Source organism: Pseudocercospora fijiensis (genome assembly GCF_000340215.1).
Source record: "Pseudocercospora fijiensis CIRAD86 unplaced genomic scaffold MYCFIscaffold_9, whole genome shotgun sequence".
Classification (NCBI taxonomy): Eukaryota; Fungi; Ascomycota; class Dothideomycetes; order Mycosphaerellales; family Mycosphaerellaceae; genus Pseudocercospora; species Pseudocercospora fijiensis.
The window spans coordinates 1,803,567-1,820,555 of record NW_006921540.1 but is presented as its reverse complement, the minus strand read 5'-3'; the positions used below and the strand labels follow the sequence as shown (position 1 = coordinate 1,820,555).

The window sequence follows — 16,989 nt, the reverse complement described above, 5'->3', positions numbered from 1 at the left end:
ACTACTACCACCTCTACAACTTGCTTGGTACCCACTGAGGCTGCTTCTTTTCCGCAAAAGCCTTCAAACCGATCGCGATGTTTGGTGCATCCCTAAGCGCGGCTCCGTACCTCAGCTCGGTCTCTTGGCTTGCCCTCTCAACACTCGCCTGCTCCCAGCTCTCACGAAGGCCGTGTCTCGTGACGATGATCGCATCGGGGCTCAGCGATGCGACCTTTGCTGCTAGATCCACAGCTTCATTTACGACGGACTCGTGCGTCTGGGAGACACGATTCACGATGTTGTATTGAGCTGCTTCTTGTGCAGAAAGGAAGCGTCCAGCCATCGCAACCTCGGATGCAATGGTCATGCCAGCCAGGCGAACCAATCTGCTGAGACCGCCGGCGCCCGCGTACAGTCCGCGCATTGCCTCCGGAAGACCGAAGGTAGCGTTCGGTGAAGCGACAATCATGTCGCTAAAGATGAGGTCAGCAGGAGGTCGACCACATCTCCCCTGTCGAGCTGCACTTACCAGCCCAAGCATATCTCAAATCCACCTCCCATTGCCCAGCCATTGACAGCCGCTATCACGGGCTTCTTACCAGCTCTTCTGCTCACACCCAAAAATCCCGAAACTGGATGTGTGAGCAGTCGTCTATCAGGCATCTCAACCTTTTCTCCTCTTGAAACAGCTTGTCGCAGTTGAGCAAGCTTGTTCTGCTCAATCAGGTCTTGCCCGGCACAGAAAGCCTTGCCATTGCCTGTGATCACAGCTACTCGCAAGGACGGCTCTTGGTCGAACCACTGAAGCAAAGCATCTGCTTCCCAATGAGCCGCATACGGGATCGAGTTCATTTGCTTCGGGCGATCGATTGTCATCAGCATGACATATGGAGCGGGATACGTGATCTTGTAGGTCGGCGTGGGAGGCGGCTGGGTGACGAGCTTGTCGGCCATGGCTGCTGCTTGGATGAGTAGAATACACAGGATTTGGCGTCAATTCACAGAGATATGCAGTCGGGTAAGGCTGAGGGCTTGAAGCTCTGTGATCATGTATAGCGCAGAGTTAAAGGAGTGTGGAGAGAGTCGACCTGCATTGCTGTAGTCACTATCATGTGCCTAGGTATCTTGCCCTCGGCGTCGTTGTTCGGTTGAATGTAGCCGGCAGAAAGCGGAGACGACACGAAGTGACACGAGAAGTTGCGAGCCTCAGGCTGCCATTCCACTTTCAGTCCCTAGCTGCACAATGACCATCCATTCAGCGGATCTAGAAGTATCGGCCAAAACGCGCCATTCAGCTGCATTGCCGCATCGAGCATCAATTCTCTGCCTTTGCTCAAAACGCCATTCAAGGCCAGGATTGAGTGGGTCGATCCTTGGTACACGCTCACCGACGCCTGAACTCCCGCTGCTCGAAGCCGGCTCGAGAACGCTAGAGCCTCCGTAGCGAGCAGATCGTGCTCAGCCACAGCTATCCATGTCGGAGGACACTTACTGAGCAGCTTGCCGGGCGCCAGATGTGGACTGACTTGCCAATCTTCTCTGCCGAACAGCGCGTCTCGGCCATGTCCGTTCGGCAGATACATTCTTCGATACCACAACATGCGTTGTGGAGTGAGCCAAGGTGCGTGTAGGTTGTACCACCCGTTACCTGGCGTTGCGGTGTTGTCGATCACAGGCACGATCAGCAGAAGAAATATTGGCTTGAACTGCTTGAAGAGGCATGCTGCCTCGAGCGCAAGTACTGCCGCGAGATTGCCGCCTGCGCAGGTCCCTCCGATAGCCACTCTCGTGGTATCGACATTATAGTACTTGTGCGCCTCTCGAAATAGCCACTGGAAAGCTTCGATCGCGTCTTCTGCTGCAGCGGGATATGGAAACTCTGGGGCGAGCCGGTAGTCGACAGACAAGACAATGCACTGAGATGCTGGTACAGATCAGCGGTGATCTTCAATCATTTGCAATCGTGCGTACTTTGGCAGATATACGTGCAGAAGTCGTTCTCGCTATCCAGCCCACCAATGGCCCAGCCCCCACCGTGGAACCACAGCAGCACAGGATACTTGGAGACCGGCTGACTTGAATCAGGCACAAACACCCGTACACTACAGTTCTCCAGTGGGACATCTCGTATGAGACTAACCCTCAATGGCATAGATCCGCCAGGCGTCAGAGACGCTTGTGTCCTTGCTGATCCATCCCACTCCTTCTGATCATCCGGAATGACATACTGCATGAATTGGTCATGGAAAGCGACGTATTCCGGGTCCAGGAGTGATCGAAGGTTCGGATGAAGAGGCTGGTGGGCCACCAGTTGGTCCACTGGCGAACGGCTGCCTTGAAATGGTGCCATTGGTCCATCTCATGTCATTCAGTTCAAATGAGGCAAATGCGTTGAGGCCATTGCGGCAGTCGGATAACGCTGGATTCTCCGTTCAATCCCTGCTCATGCTGGAATTATGAAAACTGTGGTCCCGCAATGGCCGATTATCGGATGCATGTTCGGCTGGGGTCATAAAATGAAGCCGGGGTCTCAGCCGATGGTATGCCGTCTCACCTGCTGATCACATGTGCGATTTCACGCACTTCCGTCACTACTACCAATGACTTTAGACCTAGTTCTGCGCTATCACCATTAGACGACTTCACTGGATTGAAACCAATTAGCCAACCAAGGTATCATCATTACTGGGGGGAAACAGATGATGCGGAAGTTGCGCTATGAAGCTTCAGCCCGTTTGACGTAAGCTTTAGAAGCAGTATACATACACACACGGGGTCTGCAAAGAGGCGGTGGTTACAGTATGGCTGTATATTCTCTGGCTGTATGAAGTGCTTTGTCGTCGACGAAGCCAATCAGACCTCTTCGGCATCACGGGCCGCCTTTCGGCAAGTCACAAGAACCCTGTCTCACATAGCAGTTTCTGCACTTTGATGAGCCACACAAGACATTGACCTATCTTTCGACCGAGCTTGTGCAGGTCTGGTCATGCACTGGAAATCTTCTGGTCACAGATAGAGAGGCTTCTTGGCCGGTCGATAGCATGGGCACCATGGGCGACATGGACATCGAAGCGTTGAAGCCTCGTCGCTTCAGCTTGATCAAAGGCATCAAGCCAAGGATGGATAATGCCAAGGAAGCAGTTGTTGTCCTCGGCGACTCAGAGAAGCGTCTCGATCATCATTCCGTTGATCGCGAAACTCAATATCGCCAGCACAGAAACCAAGCCACGTCTTTGCCACGACGAATATGGAATAAGCTGGTATCTCTCGAGGCTATCGAACAGGAGGGCGTCCGACCTGTACCAGTCTCGGAACGCACGAACACCAGAGTCGTTGGCATCTTTACGCTGTGGTTCACGCTGTCAACAAATCTGCTCCCGTAAGTCCAACATACATGTCTTTGCGGTGGAACACTTGCTCACTTGATGATAGTATCGTTACTGGAATGGTTGGAACGCTTAGCTATGGCCTCAGCCTGCGAAACGCATCCCTGATCATCCTGCTCTTCAGTCTACTGTGTACGACTCCGACTGCATACTTAGCAATTCTTGGACCGAAGACCGGCATGAGACAAATGATTCAGGCCAGGTTCAGCTTTGGGTGAGTGGTCGTTCTTCGTGTCAAATGAAGGTAAAGCTGATGGAGGCAGATACTATCTGGTCTCGCTTCCGGTCCTTCTCAATTTGGCTACGCTTACTGGCTTTTGTGTCATCGATAGTGTTGTCGGAGGCCTTGCTTTATCTTCTGTCGATAGCGGAAAGCTGACGCCGACCGTTGGTATTGTGGTCATCGGGCTTTTGGGGCTTTTGGTGTCGTTCTGCGGCTTCAAGGTCCTACATTACTATGAGCGCTACGCTTGGATCCCTGCCATGATCGCCATTATCGTTGCGACTGGATGTGGTGGAAAGCATTTGCACAAGCAAGTTGAAACCGAGGCGCCCTCAGCATCAACTGTCCTGTCGTTTGGAGCTCTAGTAGCAGGCTTTCTGGTACCGTGGGCTGCTTTGGCATCCGACTTTGCTACATATATGCCCCCTTGGACTCCAGCAATCAAGGTCTTTGCGTACACTTATGGAGGACTCTTCCTACCGACTGTACCGCTCATGGTCCTAGGAGCTGCAATTGGAGGGGCAGTACCAAACGTACCGTCATGGGAAGCTGGATACGATTCAAAATCCGTTGGCGGAGTTCTGGCCGCAATGCTGAAGCCTGCTGGTGGCTTCGGCGAATTCCTCGTTGTCGTCCTGTCGCTTACATTATTGGGCAACATCGCAGCGACCATGTATGCGATCACTTTGAATTTTCAACTGCTTCTGCCCTGGCTGGTCAACATTCCAAGATCTCTGTTTGCCATTGTCATCACAGTCATAGTGATACCACTCTCCGTTCAGGCGGCCAAGGACTTCTTCGTAAACCTGGAGAATTTCATAGGCGTCATTGGATATTGGTCAGCGGCATTTGTCGCCGTGGTCGGCGTCGAGCATATACTCTTTCGAGGCAGTAGCAGCTCTTCTTGTGACCATGAGTACTGGAATGTGCCGAAAGCACTGCCCGCTGGCGTCGCTGCCGTGGCCGCTGCAGCATGCTCTGTTGCGCTGATTGTGCCGTGCATGAAACAAGTATGGTATACCGGCCCGATTGGAGCTAAGACGGGTGATCTTGGGTTTGAGATGGCCTTCGTAGTGACAGCAACACTTTATGTACCGTTTCGCTTTGCCGAACGTAGGCTCGTTGGGAGATAGCGAGGGTCGGAATCTATCCTCTTTTGTTCAGAACATCGACAGCTGCCTGCACGCTGTTGAGCACGATGACAGTCTGTCCGAGGATGTGTACGGATATGACATGCGGGTTTTACGCTTTCGACCATTCTGCGGAGGCATACTCTGGGTTATCTGTCGGTACAATGCGACGGTGTCCGAGGATCGGCTCTGCTGACGGTCCTGGAGGCGGTGGTAATCTTGAGCTGTGTCAAGCTCGTATGCTAACAGCGGTGTTTACGACGATCGACAGCATTACGAAAGACAAGAATGCTGCCCAACGCCATGTTGGTTCATGCCGAAATGGTGTCGTACTGCTTTGATCTTGATCGGGAAGTCGTGAGCTGTGAGAGGACAAAGCATACTTCTGGGATATGACCCGTGTATACGAATGCGAAGCATTGTATCCCATCGTACAACCAATATCTCGAGTTCTCGACTTCACCGAATGTCGGTTGTCGTAATACCGACGATAGACCTGCAGTCGGCTCAGTTGGGCCGACTCAGCATCCCTGCTCGATCTGCGAGTCACTGACAAGGTTCACCCAGGCCGCGGGCAAGTTTATAGGCGAAGAACGTTCCAGCTAGCAGCGATTCTGTTGTGACGATGATACGCTCCGAAATCAGGATCTGGGCTTTGATTGCACAGGCAGAAGACACCACTCTGATGATCAAACGCTCCTCATATTTCTTTCAATGAGGCCAACTTCTTCTGTGCCCACACGTAGCAGCGGCACGGGCATGACAAAGTGTTCGGGTGCTACAGCGCAAGCTGCATATCTGAGTGAGGCAACACCTCAGGATCCATACAGGTATCATCAAGGTTTCGGCAACCGGATAGCGTCAGAAGCAATGTAGGTGACAACGTCAACCAGGTACCGATGTTGCACTGCGAGGGCTCATGCTGACTGCTTGTCAGACCTGGCGTGTTGCCGCAGGCCAGAAATGCTCCACAGCGGGTCAAGTACGACCTTTATTCAGAGCAGGTAGGTCAATCTTCATCGTTTCATCAACGTATTGCATCTTGCTCTGCTTGCTGAAGAACTGAGCGACAGCTGAACGGATCACCAATTGTCTCATCCCGAACCAACATCCAAAATGTCTGGCTGTACCGAATACGACCGTCTGTCGCCCATCGACAGTTGCAGAAAATACCGAAGAACGACTTCCTAATCGAATCATGTTTCCTGCCTATGAATGACAATGTCGAGCAAGTCGCCTCGCAGCTGGCATGGGATCCATTTCCGATGCCGACAGCTTCAGAACACGTTGACTTTGTGCATGGGCTCAAGACTATTGGCGGCAATGGGGATCCGACTTTGAGAGAAGGCATGGCAATCCACATCTATACGGCATCCACTTCAATGGATCGATCGGCCTTCTGCAATAACGATGGCGACTTCCTCATACTGCCGCAAGTGGGTCTCCTTGATATTCAGACCGAGCTGGGTCGCATAATGGTGAGACCTGGCGAGCTAGTCGTGATCCAAGCCGGCATAAAGTTTCGAGTGTCGTTGCCATTTGGACCATCTAGAGGCTACGTCCAGGAAATCTTCGGAAGCCATTATGAGCTGCCAGAGCTGGGACCGATGGGTTCGAATGGCATGGCATATCCCAGAGACTTCGACATCCCGGTAGCGAGTTTCGACATTGATTCCTCAGCATGGAATATCGTATACAAGCTGGGGGGTCGATTGCACACTTGCGAGCAGTCTCATACGCCATTCGATGTGGTTGCGTGGCATGGAAACTATGCTCCCTTCAAGTATGCGATCGAGAAGTTCGTGAATATGGCCAACGTCGAGAAGGATCTGGCAGATCCAACGATATACACGGTCCTGACTGCCAGATCCAAAGTTCCAGGCGTCACGCTCACTGACTTTCTCGCTTTCACGCCAAGGTGGAGCACGACGACAAATACCTTCCGGCCGCCATACTATCATCGTAATATGTCGACAGAAGTGATGGGTCTCATATATGGCCAGTATGGTGGATCTAGCCATGTTCTCGAGCCAGGAGGCCTTTCATACGAAGCTTCGTACATGCCGCATGGCGAGAGCTACCAGACGTGGAAGGAGTCAACGACAAAAGAGCTAGTTCCCGAAAGAGTAGCAGAGGGAACCTTGGCCTGGATGTGGCATCTATCGGCGCCATTACTGCTGACGAGGTACGCGCTCGAGAAATCCGGTTGTCTGCACAGATCAGATGCAACGCGGTGGGATAATGTGCAGGGCCATTTCCTGGATCATCTAGCTGAGATCAATGCCGATCTGGCTACTGCTGGACTACCTCTACTTGGTCAACATGAGATAGCACAATGAAGAGTCTAGAACCTCGAACTGTAAGAGATGCGTACCAGGCCTGGGCAACATCGATTGTGGACTGACATCATCCATCGACGGGCTGGTGTCTGGATTTCTAGGCTCAGGCCGCGAGTTTCATGTGTTAAATGCCGTTCATGTGTTAAATTGCCGATGGCTTTGCACTCACCTCCTCGCACGCCGCCGTACCAGGCAAGCTGGCATGTCCGCAGGCAGCTTCCTGTGCACAGACAGGCGGTGACTTGAAGGTTCGAAGCCCACTGAAGGCTTGGGTCTTTCTCGCTTCTGACGAAAGCTCTCCCTAGCAAGGGCGCAGCTGTGGCATTGATCGAAGTCGATTCAATGGAGACCTTTTGCCGGCGTTTTGAGGGCAGTGGTCACCACACACAGGCCACTGGTCACCACCGAATTACCAAAGCTTCGTAGAAACATCGCGAGTGGATTGCTGTCTTGACTGTTCCGGATTCAGTGGTATTCTGTTGTCACGACTGGGGTAGACAGGTCTCACCATGACTTACATACAGGGCAACCACCTTGTTTCCGGCAGACGGAGCTCTCGTAACTACTACTATACCCTCTTTCATCGACCTAGTTCTATGCATCTGCTTTTCAGATAAATCTGATCCACGTGCTATCCATACAGTATATATTTACCTCAGGGCTACGCAAGGGGTTTATAAATAAATAAAGTATCGTTGCCCTATAGTGCTTGTCCTAATCGATCGGAGCGACGGCGAGATTCGAGAACACGCGGGGGCATCTTTGAAATTTAGCCTATTGGCACTACTGATCTGATTCTTTGTTCTCGATTTCTACGCTACAAGCTCCGCTTCTCAAGTTGCTCCAGGTGCCTGGTGCCTGTTGTTAGTCTGTCGCTCCGCTCGAACCATTGGCCGTGCGCTAGCTAGCAAGGGTCTGATGGGAGATGTTGGTCCGTACGGAAAGTAGAACTTCCGCAGTGTCCGCAGTACGCTCGCAGAACGCTCGCAGACTAGACCAACCTCATCGTCGCTACCGCTAGAGTCATAGCGTCTTGCCAAGTAGTATGGTCTATTGCGGAATCAATAATAGCCGCAGTGAACACGTTGGTCCACCAGCTCTACGGATTTTGCGGACGGTAGATCTATATCTCTAGGTCTATTAGGAGATAACTTTCAACAAGAACTGAATGCTAGCGTTATATTGCAATTCAATACAGGCATAATCTGCTTCTCCTACTGGATGAAACAGCCGCCATGGACGGGGTTCATTTCTATTATTAGATTCCTTGGTAGCGTTGTTTATATTAGGAAGGACCATCTACTCAAAGTCCGGAAGATGAAGTGCGCAGCAGTTGCAATGAACCATCATAGGACACACTCCAAGTCTTCCAAGTGCCAGAGGCATAGAGCACTTCGGGAAGGTCGCTATCAAAATCGAATAGATTAATAAGCAGATCAGCCAGAAACATTTTAATGCAAGCACGACTCATGAATGAGCACTTTTGAGCAGGTTTTTGGTGTCTGACTTACATATAATCTGCCCGGGCTGGGGTTCCGATGCACTCGCACAGACATCCACAATCCTTCCGGCACAGATATATTGACGTGGCTTACTCTCGACCTACTGCACGTCTGCTGTTCCTCGATCGTTTAAGTCGACCTCATCTCTCGTCGTGGTCGTCGTGCAGCAATCGGTTTTGCTCCTACACGGCACGAAAGCGCTTCACGGACCTGCTTTACAACAACGAATAACGATGTTACTTCAGTTTCATCCATTGCGCGAGTGCAGGAGCATTTGACTGAGGTTGTCGCGAAAGGACAGTTAGATCTCAATCCGAATCAAGGTGAATTCTGGTTGCAGTTCTGTCGTCCGGAACAAAGCGCCAAACAAATAAACAGGATGCAATACGAAATGACAATTCACGAAAATGCTGCCCGCCACTATTCAGTGTCCTACGATTCGATGCTGCGTCGCCTCCTACAAATACCGTTCCCGTTCACCTGATACTCCGTGGGAAAGCTTGCAGGAAAGGCATCAACGCCGTCAAGCAATGCAACCGCCATGCCGCCAGTCAAATGTGTCTGAATATGGCAATGCAACATCCAAGCACCAGGATTCTGGCTGTAATACCTGACGACCAACCACGCCGGAGTGCCAAAGTTTGGCGGCGTACCGAATCCATCTCGCAAAATGGGAGTATCGAAGTTGAAATTCTGCGGTTGTGCAGCCGCGGCCTCTGCAACACTATTCCACGTCCAATTGCCGAGACCTTCCCCGACGATATATGCTTTATTGCTGTGCTTGTGCATGGGATGTGGTGGGCCGTAGTGATCAAGGACGACAAATACAAGGTCGACCCAGGTTCCATTCTGCGTCTTGACGACAAGATTGCTGTTGTTCGCGTCGTGACCGTTGGGATAGTATAGCAATGGCTGGTCTTGAGCATAGACTGTCGGATAGTCGGGATAAGATTGGTCGGCGTCGACGGTCCAGAGGTATGGCGCTCGGGTGCTGGACATGTAAAAGATGCGAGTCTGCTGGACGTTTTGTGAAGGAGGTATATTCGGAAATGGCACGATTCCTGGACTGGTCTGGTTGAGCAGAATGGTGTCGGGTCCTGGCTGTACTGGAACGCCGCCATCGGTGAAATATGGTCGAGACGTGGACTGAGGAGGACTTTGTTGCCTTGTATCGATTTGTTGCGAAAGCTTGCTTGGTCGGCGCCATTCAACATTATTGGGCTCGGCTTTGCGTTTCTCTTTGAAGGAGATATCGAACGAAAAGTCCCCATGGTTTTGAGGAGAGGACCCGCCTCCACTGTTGCTACCACTGGCATAGGTAACAGTTGCAAATCCGCTGATGAGCTGGTTCAGCGCGGTGTTGCTGGCCCTCCATGTGTACGTTCCCGCCGGTTGATTGAGTTCAACCATGACAGCGTATCGATCTCCGTTATTGACCAGAATGCCTTGAGCCTTATATGGCTTGATGTATCTGCCATCAATAGCATAAACCCACAGATCGTGCTGATCGAGGCTTACGACGGGCGCGACGATAGATGCCGCCCCTATTATATTGAAACTGACCCATCTCTTGCTTGCATCGACTTGAAAGTTGTACAGAGGTGCGTTCGTAGCGTTGCAGCCCGTGATCTCAGGCGGCACCTGGTCTGGACGGATCAGAGCTGGTTGGCCATGTACTGTTTGCGTGTGGTGCGTGAAGGGAAGACAGCCATTCGGCAGGGGCGCAGAAATATTCGCCAGCTGGTACAAGGCTCGAAATGAAGGTGCCAGAGCCGCCAGTTGCTGCTCTGGCGTGAGGCAGTTGACACGGCCTTGCCCATTGAAGAGAATGCTCTGTACGCAGTAGAGACTCATGTTACTGCGTTGCTGAAGAGCGAAATGCTGGTCGGACGTCACGTGCAGCCAGTCGGAGAAGATTACGAATTGCGGGTTGGCTTCAGCAGCCAGAATCTGCTGCTGATGATTATTACCGGGCATCTCGCTGAACGGTCTTGGCTCATTCGCTCGCGTGCGAATGTGAATGGCACCAAAGAATCCGTCGCTAATCTGAGATTGATAGTGCGCATGGTACCTGATCTTGTCAGCACACTCTGCTGTGAGGGGGCCAAGGATTATGATACCAGTACGTGCCATACTCCGTGGCCTTCCATTGGTATAACCAGTCTCCCCCCACTGGTATTGGCCTCTGCGACAAACCAGGCACTCCATCTGACCAAGGTGTGTTCAGCTGTCTACGAGGTCGGTGTCAGGTTGAATCGATTTTGCGAGAGACGCTGCACATACTCGATACCATGGAAGTGGACAGTAGTGTTCATGTTCAACCTGTTGCGAACATAGAACTGCCAGAGGGTTAATGCAAAATTCATGGCCGGGAATATCATACACACCTGGACGTCATCATCCTGATCGACAATCAAAGCTGGACCTGGCGAAGTGCCATTCACCAAAATGCCAGCTCGACTGTATCCATCAGGCGCCACTTGACCCCAAGCGACTTCAATGGCGAAGTAAACAGTCTTCGCACTGGTGTATGAACAAAGGGCCAGAGCGCAGGCGAGGACGGATGAAGCGGACAACATCGTGGACTTTGTACGAACTCTCAGCAGCTACTACCGAGACCAAAAGCGCTGATGAGGTCGCATAGCTTCATATACGTGAATGTCGATGTTCGCTGCAGGTTGGCTGTAGCATCACAGGCATGGTCCGGTAGCCTACCGTAGCCACAGGCCGTTCAGGTTCTTGGGGCAGGCGGGCCAAGATCTTCTTCCTCTCCTGGACAAAGTATTCATGGATTTGCCAGTCGTCTTTCACCGTATGACCCGGCGCCGAAAGCCTCTTGAACCGTGACACGGATTTCGCAGTTTTTCTTGGCTTGAAACAACAATCGAGTCACACTATTTGTGTTCGTACACTTCGGTAGCATCAATCGAAGTTGATCAACGATTTGCAAGCCATAGTATAGAGACGAGCGCCAGATGGAGGCGATTGTCCAAAGATTTTAGTGTACCACTCTTCTGGGCTGTAGCCACCAAAGTTTGCTAACAGAGTCCCGATATGGTGGTATAACCTGTTCCGGATTAGAATGGCCTTGGCTGAGGTGACGATTAGGGTTAAGAAGGAGGGTGTTCTTGGTACGACGGCTTGCCTAATTAGTTGACTAGATAGACAGGGGTTGACTCCAATATTAATACGTATTGCTAGTACTATAGGCCTATATATAGAAGCTGTTTTTTATTGCTATCGCTATATTATCTTAGCCTCTTATTGCTGTCGCCGTATCGATTAGAAGTCCTTCTCTTGCCCTTTATCTTACGCATCGCGTCGTCGTTGTCTATCTAGTCGTATTAAGAAGCTACTAATACCTCTAATCTAAGGTTTATAACTCGTAACGGCCGCTAAGGCGTTATAAGGTCGATAAAGGACGTATTCGACGCTCGAGGCGTGTCGCCTATTAAATCTACCTCTTTAACTAAGTCGATATCTATAGGCTATACCGACTATATATCTAGTAGCGACTCGCGACGTAGCGGCTCGAAGTAAGGGCGCGTAGGTAACGATAATAGAGCCTAATTAATACGCTGTTGTTATCGCTATCGCGGCGGCCGCGCTATAGCTAGCGCTCGGAAGGTTAAGGTTATCGACCGAGTTAGAGTCGTCGGCTACGCTAGAAGGTATAAGGTCTACTACCGCGGCCGCTTACCTATAAAAGTAACCTTAGGGGCGCCGCTCTCGTAGTAATTAGTAATCGAGTAGTTAGCAAGGCTATATAGCGTGTCCTTAACCTTGCGAAGGAAGCCGCGTATATAGCTGTCGCGCACTACTAGATTAACGGTCTTATCGTCGCGAATACGATAGAAGTATTAAGACAGGCCCTCGGCGGCCTCGTTATAGTGCGACCTCAAATTACGAAGATATAGATCTCCTATAGTCTATAGCTTCCGCGTGTCTTCGTAGCCTTCTAGCTATAACTAATCGCTGTCTCGCTGCTTCTAATATAGGCTTATCTTTATAGAATTGAAGCTAGTATACTAATTAACGTATACCTATTGTTGCTAGAGTATTAATAGCGTAACAAACAGGTGGAACCTAAGGATATAGTAACAAGGTAGGTAGGTTTGAAACTACGGAAGGCAGTTGTAGTAAGCCGGAGCCGGCTCCTGTCTATTATATAGTATAAGGCTATAGTAGGTCGGTAGGCCCTTTACCTTACACTCTTCTGCGATTAATAGCTGCTTTCTAACAAGGTCCTAAGCCGCTAGAGGTTAAAGCCGCTCGAAGAATAGCATCTCTTTAACCTTCTAGAAGTTAGTAGATTTTCTAACCCGGTATAGTTAAAGGTCTGCCTTCTATAATAATCGAGCGTCGATTGTTATTAGCTCGACTATAGTGCTATATATAGACAGCTAGACCATCTCTTTCCTCTTATCGTATTTGATAGCGTTATAATAGCCCTCGAGAGGCGATGTTGTCCGGACCTGCATTAAAAGAGGGCTTCCTAGCCGTGCCTAAGTCGCCTATAGATACGACTTCTTACGCTAGTTATTAAGGAGGTATTGCACCTGTTTATCCGAGGCGTATTTGTCTCTCAATTCCTATACGATTCTATCGATAGTATCGATAACTTCTACGTCGCTACGGGCGTAGTAAATCGCATAGGAAAACAGCCGCTAAACCTATAGATACTACTTCTTAGGGAAGTGTCGTAGGAAGGTCTCTTTAGCGTGTCGTTAATAGAGATACATAGTTATAGCCTCCTCTTTAAATGCTAGTCGAATAGCGCGTTGTTCTTAAGCCGAGTCGTTAGTTATAGCTACTATAGGCTTCTAGCCGGGTGCCCATTTCTTTAATACTTGAAGCCTAGCCTTAATTAGCTTTGCTCGCTAGCTCTGTAGCAACATATGCCCCCCTAGCATCTAGGAGCCGAAGGCATTGCGGATATAGACTGTAAATAGGTAGAAGTTATTGTCGGACGTTTTGTAGGTCGCATCGAAGAGAAATAACTATATATAGACGGTTAGTCGTTGCTATCGAAATTTGTGTATTAGGAAGAGAGCCGGAAAGCTAATGCCTAAGGCACTACTAGCTCCGAAGAAATAGGAACCTACATTACTAGCAACACTACTATTTAGCAACTTACGCTGCTAGTCGGCCTGCTATATAACACCCTTATACTAGAATGCCTCTATACGGATAGAGAGAGCCTTATAGGAGAGTCCTGCGTCTGTAATATCGTCTATAAGAGGGCCGAGATAACGATTAAGGTTGTCTAGCTATAATCGAATATTGCCCTTCTTAGTTAGGGACACCCTCTTTACATTCTTCTTTGCAGACCACTTTACAATACCTTTCTTTGTACGGTACGCTCCAATAATGGCAAGACGACCTGTATTAGTACCCTCCTTTAGTAGGTGGAATACATAAGCCGTTTTATAGTTGTACTAATCTATTAGGTGTTCGATAACAACCCGGAGGCTATCACTAGAAGCCCTCACATCCTATAGCTAGTCCAGTCAGCTTCGTAATATGACTTAATCCACTATATTAACCTTACTATATAGTCTATCGTGTAACTATAGATATTGTTATTACTATACGCCGAATCGCGGCCTCCTCGAGCGATCTTATAGCTACGAGGCTCCTTATCCGCCTTCCGATCGAATACCGCGATTATAGCTATCGACGCGTCGTATAGGTCCTTATAAAACTCTACCTTATAGATACTAATACCTAGCTCTCGATTGCGATTGAAGTTACGCCGATAACGACAGTAGTATATCGTCCGCTACAACAACCTATCCTTATAACGAGCGCCCTTATGTTTCTCCTAGAAGTTGGTTACAAAGGGCCACACCTATTTAAACTATTCCTTCGGCATAAAGGAGCCTTAGGTTAACGGACTAAACAGCGAATAGCGCAGTTAATAGGTTATAGAAATAGGGATAAGATAAGCTATATTAAAGAGCTAGATTAAAGAGCTAAATTAAAGAGCTAGATTAAATGAGTTAATAAGTATTATAGTAACAATAGACAGCTATAGCGACTTTAGCAACACCTCCTATATAGAAAATGGGCCCTATACTATTAGGTTTCGACGACATGAGGTTAGAGACCCTAGCATCCGCGGAATGCCTGTTTTAGCTAGCAATATCAACACTTCTCAGATCCGGTTATCTACGAAGGAATGCCTCGGAAATTATATATAGGGCTAATCGGCCAGGCACTAAAATCTTCTAACAACTGCTTATAATTCGAGCGCTATGTATTCGCCTAACTAACTCCCTAATTCGTTTAAGCAAGGGCTTACTTTCTTTGTTAACACTTCCCTACGCAAATCTGCCTAATAGACTTTTATAGCACCTTTAGCCGTAGTCGTCGTACGAATCGTTCAAGCATGCTAAACCTAGAGCGGAGTTAGGGGCACAGTCTTTTACTAGCGTTTACTAGGCAATAAGCCACCCGCAATCCTCTAGTTTAGTAGCGTTTAGAACTACTCGGCGTAGTAACGATTTAGGTTAAGAAGGGCGCCTCTCTCGAGCCTATCGGTTAACTATTATAGAAGCGGCAATTTTGCAGTAGACGAGACTATTATATAGACTAAGAGTTGTTGTTATAGAATTGCTATAGAATTACCGCCTTCTACGACTATAGCGGAAGGCTTGCCCTCGCTAATTGCTATCTCTTCGACCTCGTTATTGTTATTACTTAGTACGTAGTCTACGAGTTGTTGTTAACTTACTACTACTACTAGCGGTTGACTAGCGGTTACTATATGTCCTTACGCCTCTTAATTCTCGTCCAATTCGCTCGTTACTAGGCAAGTTATTAGCGGCGTCGTCTTCTAAGGGAGGCGAATTTAATACCGCATGCCCCTACGTTCCTAAATAGGATATTTGTTTACTTCTCGGTATATATATATATATCTTCCTATCGCGTTCTTCCTCTTTCTTATATTAACCTCGCTATCGCTACCGTAAGTACTATCCCTCCCTGTTTATCGCTAATTTTAACGCGTAGGACGATATATATCGCGTAGACGCGGTATATATATTTCGCGTAGAGGTCCCTTTCCGGCATTTTAGCCGGAAATTCGACCTCGCTATCGCCCCCCCCTCCCTCTACCTTAGGATCCCGCTCCGCCCCGGGGCAAAGAATAGTAGGGGCCCCCGCTAGCTAAGACCGTCGGACGGCGGGGACCCTCCGAAGGGAGCCTGCGACCGTAGGAAGGGGGGACCCGTCCGTAAGGTATACTCGAGGCGTAGGGGTACTATTCTACGTAAGACACTACCTCTTCCGCCGGAGGCTATTAGTATCTTTCTTTTTAAAAACGTCGCGAATAAACGTCGTCTATACTCGTCTAAATTCTCGTCTAATTTCTCGTCTAATTTCTGTCTTCCTACCTCCGTATTCTATAGTAGGTTGCCCTTCGTAACGAGCGTAGGGGTAAAAAGACCGTATATGCGGTATTAAATACGGGCCCCTTCTAAGTCGTCTGTTATCTAGCTAGTTAGTCGCCTAGCCGCTCGTTCGTAATCCTCGTCTCTTATATAGCTTATTGTCGTATCTATAGTATCCTAGTCTACGTTATAGAAGATAAGAAGCTCCTTAAAGGACGAGAGGCCGGAATCGGTAAAGCAACGGTCGTCTATAGTAATACTATTAATCTCGCGAATACCGTGTATAAAGACCTATAATAGCTTACCCTAATGCTAGTAGTTAGTTAAATAGTAAGTACCTAGCGGCGCAGGTGGACCTCGCACTAGCGGTATTGTATCTCCTATTAAATCCACCTCTTCTATATTATCCAAATTGAGCGGTTATAAGGACTGTGTTTCTAGCACTGTCTTGCGGCGCGGAATTAGCCTCGGAGTAAGGTCACCTAGCGGCGGAGGTAATAAGAATACAGGTTAGCGAATAGGTAACGATTAAACGCGCCGTTTTGATAGTAACGGTCGGAGGGTTATATTAGCATAGACGTAATGAGTTTCCGGCGTGCCTAGCGGTAGCAATCGAGTTGGTATAGTAGGTTTAGAAGGTAGTTAAGTCGTCTATTAGCGCTCGGTCTCGCCTGTAAATTAGACCTCCTATAGATTAGCGATAAAATAGTTAATATTTAGTGCGTAACAACTGTCCGAGAAGTCCTTGACCTTCCGTACGTAGAAGGCATAGAATAAGTCCTTAATAGAAGGGTTAATAGAAGGATTATCTGCTATCCGCTAATACTTCAAATTTAGTGTTTCTACCGCTTCCTTAAAGTAGCCTCGAAGGTCTCTTAATTGTAGTGTTTGTACTAAGGTAACAGCGTCTTCTTAATAGCCTTCGATAACGAGTTGTTAAGTATCGAGAGCGCGCCAGTATTCGTAAGCTAAGACAACGTTAAGGCCTGCAAATAGCTAGACATATTGTCGCTGTTGTATATTACTAATTTCT

At 49.0% G+C, this 16,989-nt stretch overlaps 5 protein-coding genes across 5 annotated transcripts; 2 read left to right on the top strand and 3 right to left on the bottom strand.

Moving 5' to 3' along the window:
- Nucleotides 1-13: 13 nt before the first annotated feature.
- MYCFIDRAFT_80924 (uncharacterized protein) lies at nt 14-936 on the bottom strand (the record flags this gene model as incomplete). Its single annotated transcript, XM_007932685.1, has 2 exons — nt 14-455; nt 512-936. 2 exons carry the CDS (start codon nt 934-936, stop codon nt 14-16), a joined length of 867 nt encoding a protein of 288 aa, XP_007930876.1.
- Nucleotides 937-1,262: 326 nt separating this feature from the next.
- Nucleotides 1,263-2,281, bottom strand: MYCFIDRAFT_99902 (uncharacterized protein; the record flags this gene model as incomplete). Its single annotated transcript, XM_007932684.1, has 2 exons — nt 1,263-1,906; nt 1,954-2,281. Coding segments are annotated over 2 exons (972 nt in total), but the record flags the coding sequence as incomplete, so codon positions are not given.
- Nucleotides 2,282-3,101: 820 nt separating this feature from the next.
- On the top strand, nt 3,102-4,724 carry MYCFIDRAFT_36937 (uncharacterized protein; the record flags this gene model as incomplete). Its single annotated transcript, XM_007932322.1, has 3 exons — nt 3,102-3,361; nt 3,415-3,582; nt 3,632-4,724. 3 exons carry the CDS (start codon nt 3,102-3,104, stop codon nt 4,722-4,724), a joined length of 1,521 nt encoding a protein of 506 aa, XP_007930513.1.
- Nucleotides 4,725-5,480: 756 nt separating this feature from the next.
- Nucleotides 5,481-7,060, top strand: MYCFIDRAFT_37377 (uncharacterized protein; the record flags this gene model as incomplete). The annotated part of the gene is made up of 3 exons (XM_007932341.1): nt 5,481-5,593; nt 5,659-5,725; nt 5,795-7,060. 3 exons carry the CDS (start codon nt 5,481-5,483, stop codon nt 7,058-7,060), a joined length of 1,446 nt encoding a protein of 481 aa, XP_007930532.1.
- A 783-nt stretch (nt 7,061-7,843) lies between these two features.
- Nucleotides 7,844-11,141, bottom strand: MYCFIDRAFT_190769 (uncharacterized protein; the record flags this gene model as incomplete). Its single annotated transcript, XM_007932683.1, has 5 exons — nt 7,844-7,864; nt 9,043-9,668; nt 9,870-10,633; nt 10,683-10,793; nt 10,846-11,141. The coding sequence occupies 5 exons, from the start codon at nt 11,139-11,141 to the stop codon at nt 7,844-7,846; spliced, it is 1,818 nt and encodes a 605-aa protein (XP_007930874.1).
- Between the last annotated feature and the right edge of the window lie 5,848 nt (nt 11,142-16,989).